At 34.7% G+C, this 5,648-nt stretch overlaps 1 protein-coding gene across 1 annotated transcript; it reads right to left on the bottom strand.

Moving 5' to 3' along the window:
• Window positions 1-373: 373 nt before the first annotated feature.
• LOC128206690 (cell death abnormality protein 1-like) lies at window positions 374-5,413 on the bottom strand. The gene is made up of 6 exons (XM_052909303.1): window positions 5,345-5,413; window positions 4,830-4,926; window positions 2,870-4,669; window positions 2,534-2,648; window positions 2,176-2,249; window positions 374-1,404 (listed from the first exon to the last, which is right to left on the bottom strand). The coding sequence occupies exons 2-6, from the start codon at window positions 4,906-4,908 to the stop codon at window positions 1,235-1,237; spliced, it is 2,238 nt and encodes a 745-aa protein (XP_052765263.1). The 5' UTR covers window positions 4,909-4,926; window positions 5,345-5,413; the 3' UTR covers window positions 374-1,234.
• Window positions 5,414-5,648: the final 235 nt, after the last annotated feature.

Raw genomic sequence — 5,648 nt, 5'->3', positions numbered from 1 at the left:
AGTAAAAGAAATAATGGAAATTAATACAACACAATGCAATACAATAGTTTATAGCGATAACAAACAGGATGGTACTACAATTACAAAACATTTTGGAAGAAAACGAGGTTTTGCATAATCATTTAATATGTGTAAGATAAAATGCATTTTAGAATGTAAAAAAGCATAAGTTTGTACTAATAATCAAGTCATGTTTTTTTTTGCAAAATATATGTATTTAAGAACTGATTAGAGACGGTCTTGATATTAATGATATTATATTTGTACTACTCTGTGTCAAGAGGGCCATCTAAAATAACTAAACATAAAATAAATATCGGAAATGCAAATCTAAAAATGCCGGACATACTAATAAAAAATGATGCTCCGATAATATAACATCCATATAACAATACACATACCATCTTTGTTCTTTAGGGATAGTTAAACAGTAGAATTTAATGGATTTTTCTACTGTGTTTGAAACGATAAAATATCTTATTTATTTCGCTGATAAAGCTCTATAAATCATCGAAAATCATATAATAAAATACGCTCATACCAAAACCAATACAAACTTTTCAGAAATAAACTAAGGCTTGTCATATATGGCGTGCAACATACGATACTGGCATAACACTACACACTTTACCAAAACACTGCGTTAACAAAGAATTGGACATAATTCCGAGTCCCATTTGTGCACTAGCTATACCGCTAACAGGTCATGGTCATAGTTTTTATAAAGCCCGATATGTGTTCACAATATATGGAAATATCAACATCTATACACGTGCATGAGAGTGTTTATGTCAAGTTTTAGAACAGTGTCTCTAAACTGTTATTTATTTACTCTGCAAACCTTAAACAAATACACAGAAAATTCAACCAACAAACCAACCATTAAAATATAAAATTATCGACTTTTACTCGGAGACGCACTTTCACAGATTTGAGCGTTTTAACAGTTTCTTATCTTTTCTTGTCTTGGATTGAGCCAATATTTACGTACATGTCTGAAAAACCAGTGATACAAGACTGCTGACAAAAGATCAGATCGCATTTTTTTTATATTAACGTTCGAAAATTGATAGTTTATGGGTAAAAGCATTACTAAACGCGGTATCAAAATGCGCTGATCCTGACACAGAAATGTCAAACTGTCAATATATGAGGGTGCAGCGTCAATATACCAACTGAGGGTCTAATAATTGTATTACAAACAACTGTGTGCTAAACATAGATTTTGAACAGCTTAACGTTCGTTGTAATAAACATTTCCACCATCAAACTCGTAGTCCTTCTCTTTGTCTTCTTCTTGTTTGTTATCAACTGGATTAGTTGAAGTTTGGAGCATTTCGTATGCTTCATTGTGTGGTGTAACCCTTTCCCTCTTGTCTAATTCCTCATATTGATTGTTGCCATCTACATAAACCAAAACAACAGGCTATTTAAACTAGATCTAACATGACTGTCCAGATGAATATTATTATTTAAGCTTATATATATATATATATATAACACTTTATGGCTGATATATATATATATATATATATCAACCATAAAGTGTTATATTGTCTTTTCGAAGCTAGTCGAAGCTAATACTCTTCATAACAATTAAGTTTTTAGGTACAATATGTTAATAATTCAACATACAACCTTTGCAACATGTTGTAGTAAAATAAGTTTGTTGGGCAAACTCTACGCATGAAAAATATTTATATTTTTCAACAATGCAATGTAGCTCAATGATGGTAATTTTTCAAATAAGAAATACAATAAAGTAAAAGCAACAAGTGTCACTTCACGGTCACAACAATGCAAACATGTTTTACAAATAATAGCAGTCATCACAAAACCAAACTGTTTATAAGATAATGTCAAATACAATGAAAACTGAAACCACTCCTAGTCTAGTTACGCATTTGCGAAACACATCAATGCTTTTTGGACATACTCTTATTAATTGTTTCGTAAGTTTGTAATTTGCAAATTTTGCTTAGTACTCAAAACATATATGAAACAAACGTCACTGTTTGCATAAAAGTGAACCTTAAAACAAGAGAAAGTTAATCGTTTTGAAGACTTAACGTTTTTGTTCGTCAACGCAACTTTTTCCTTTCGGAAAATTCCATAACATTTTGATTTGCAATTGCAGTAACATTGATTATATATTTGCGTTATATATTGCGTTACCTGTATTCGCAGGACCAGTTCCAAAGGATGTTTGTCGTTCATGTACTTCAGCTTTAAGTTCCGTTACCCTTCGCCTATTATTAAGAACATAGTTCTACTTATAACTATATATTTACTTGTATTTCATTCACTATTTAATAATGGCATACTGACAAGTGATGCTCCGTAGCGTTTCACTTTGACTGGATTGGTAAAATAGCATTTATGAAATAAATTTCAAACGTTGTTTTTATCCAACTTTGTTTTTTTCATTTTTTTTTTTCAAAATAATAGTTCACTTCTAATTATGTGTTTTAAGTCAAAAAACAATTGACTTCCTCAAATACTATTCATAAAATATCCTACAGTATATAAATACCGTCTTTTGAGGATATACATTGTGACCATCGCAGCTGCCAGTCCTACAACAAGTCCGATTACGCTTAATCCTGCGGCTAGTCCCTCACTTATTCCCGACGCATTTGAAAACAAAACTGTAAGTAGAAATTAATGCACATTATGAAGTATTATTATGAAGTATTACTCGTGAAGTCTTATGCAGGAAGCATTCTCACTAAATTGCATATACATACTTTCGAAAGCATTTGATTTGCAAATAACTATTACCATACATGAGCAAAGTTTGGAATTAAAAATGAGTCATGTTCGTTAAACATATTCGATTTCGTAAAGCACTTAAATATCCTCAACTTACCTTGTTGTTCACATCTTATGCCTGTGTAACCCTCGTTGCATCCATTCAAACATTCACCCATCACATCGCACCTTGATCTAATACAACTCTGGCTGCATGACAAATTGCAACTTGGCCCGTATAAAAATGTAAGTATACAGTCAATACAGTCACCAGTTGACCTATTGCAAGTATTGCAAAGTGCGCCACAATGGTTCTCACATTGGTTTCCCCAATATCCATCCACACATCCTGCAATGCATCGACCACCGCTTCCTTCACATTCATTATCGATGCATTTTTCACTACATGCTGTACAAGTCCCACCTGTACCTGGATAAAAACCATTTTTGCACTTTGTGCATGCTCCGTTGTCTTGAAGGCATATTAAACACATGTCATCAGTATCCGAACAGTTGTTGGAACAACTATATCCATACAATCCATCTTCACAGCCATGTAAACAATTGTATTGTGATGAACACATCGCGTCTTTACATGAACTTGGACATTGGCAACATCTGTTAAGTCCCTCGTGAACAAAATATGTATCATTTATACAAGTATTACAATTGTTAGCACAGTAGTTTGTGTGACATTTGCATTGGTACTCTGGATAAGAGTAGTTATTGACACAGGCAGTACATTCATCATCTCCTCCGTTACAGGCGCAGTTCGAAGGGCATCCACATGTTGATCCAGATTTGTTATTAAAGCACGAGATGCAATAGGATTTATCATTCTGCTGACATGCCGCACAGTTCGAATCACAATAAGTTTCACAAGTGTAACCAGAATATCCGTCAACACAACCACTAAAACACGTTCCATCAGAGCGTGAACATGTACCTTCGACACATGTATATGAGCAAGGTAAGTCACATGACAATCCATACTGTCCGTGTTTGCATGATTCGCATTTTAGTCCTGTAAAGTTGGGACGACATTCACACGACCCGTCATTTCTGGCACAGTGCGATGTTAAACAGCCGACACTGCAATATTGCTGGCAATCGTAGCCGTACTTCCCTGCAACACATTGGTCACAAAATGTACCAATAAAAAATTCTTTGCATATACATATACCTTCTCTCGTGCACAATTTATTGCTGCACCCAGCAGAACAGGTGTTGTTGCATTGTTCCCCGTGATATCCAGAGAGACATGTATAACATGTACCATTTCTTGAACAAATTCCGCCACTACATCCGCTAGGGCATCTCATATTACACTCTACTCCATGATACCCAGAAATACACTCCGTGCAAGAAAAGCCAGTAAATCCTGAACGGCAAGGGCAACTTCCATTGTCATTGCAAACGTCATTCAGGCATCCTGTGGAGCAGGGAGTTTGACAAAAGGTATTCTTGTCATAGAATCCCGTTTTACAAGAATCACAATCAGAACCAGCCGTGCATTTGCAGTTTTGATAATCGCAATCGTTTAAACAGTCTGCTCCATGTTTTCCTTGTATGCAAGTGTCGCACATATGGCCGTCAAAATTTGCATTACATTGACATGTTCCATTCATATTACATGATTGACCATAACACCCGACTGAGCAGCTCTTGGTACACAAACTATCTGAACCATAAAATGTATCCTTGCAGGTGTAGCATGTTCTGCCATTAATTTGATCGCATGTAGAGCAGTTCCTGGGACATAAGTTATGGCATCTGAGGCCATATATGCCATCGACACATCCATCAAGACAAGCATTTTCAACTCCTTCAGACCGAATTCCACACCGCGCTAATCCTCCTTTACAGCACGCACAGTTCGGAGTGCAGTCAACTTCAACCCCATCAATAATCACCGTCACTGGAAAACAGACACTTTTCTGTTACTAAGACACAAACAGATGACCGTATGTTTCGTTGTTTTAATTCATTCCAGTATCACAAACGCTTTAAACATATTGTTTAAGTTTATTCTAAATAATACTAAATTCTTTATTTCTAATTCTAATGTATTTGTTTACCTGAAGCGCATGATTTTGTCCACAGTAAAACAAGTATAAGGCTTCTCACAATCGGGCATTTTTGTCGGGAACACTTCATGTTATATTCTCATATTACCTGAAACTAATGCAAAAATATAAAATGTTGTTTCCTGCTTCACGTTATTACTTTTAAACAACTGAATCACATGTGAATTCCACGACCTACTGAGCTCTCAGTTTCGTCGCTCCCGAATGCATGGGATCAAGTAATTGCATTCACATCTTATCAGAGACGATGTAATTTAATCAACTGGAATCATTGTTAACTTCATTGAAACCTATGGATCATATAACGTAATAACTTCCGAGGTAAAGTTTAAGACGAATATTACTTTTGTATGTGTTTAAAAACGGGTATAATGAAGTACTTTCTTTAAAAAATGAAAATACATTATCATTGTATTTTACATTTTTCATTACGCTTATGCATGTAATACTTAGTAACGGACGTAGCTTATTTAATCATGGCAATCAAAAGAAATGGCGTCACGTACGGTTACACACACGCGTTTGGTTCAGCTTGACCTACATCCTCAAATTTGGGTTAAAAAATAGCTCATGACAACTACGGGAGATAACACCAAAAGTAATAAACAATACGAAAGAAAGTGGTTAAAAAAACACTATTTCTATGAAGATTACATTTTAAAGAATATATTTGACTGAACAATCTAGGGTGACAAATTGTTTAATGGTTGTTTTAACGATAAAAACTTCATTACTTTCTTATTTTTTTAATCGAGGCTATCGGTTTCGGGCCAAAAGTCTCATGACGCGTCAATTTAAAGAAAGTTATTT

This window comes from Mya arenaria, chromosome 10 (assembly GCF_026914265.1).
Source record: "Mya arenaria isolate MELC-2E11 chromosome 10, ASM2691426v1".
Lineage (NCBI taxonomy): Eukaryota > Metazoa > Mollusca > Bivalvia > Myida > Myidae > Mya > Mya arenaria.
Note: the sequence above shows the minus strand (reverse complement) of the source record. Positions and strands in the feature narration are given on the sequence as shown.

What these genes read in the sequence shown, in the direction of transcription:
- LOC128206690 (XM_052909303.1), bottom strand. Translation starts at nt 4,908, where the DNA reads ATGAAGTGTTCCCGACAAAAATGCCCGATTGTGAGAAGCCTTATACTT. An exon ending in GACAAAATCATGCGCTTCAG is followed by an intron (nt 4,670 to 4,829) that starts GTAAACAAATAC and finishes TCTGTTTTCCAG; the next exon opens with TGACGGTGATTATTGATGGG. An exon ending in AACTGGTCCTGCGAATACAG is followed by an intron (nt 1,405 to 2,175) that starts GTAACGCAATAT and finishes TGGTTTATGTAG; the next exon opens with ATGGCAACAATCAATATGAG.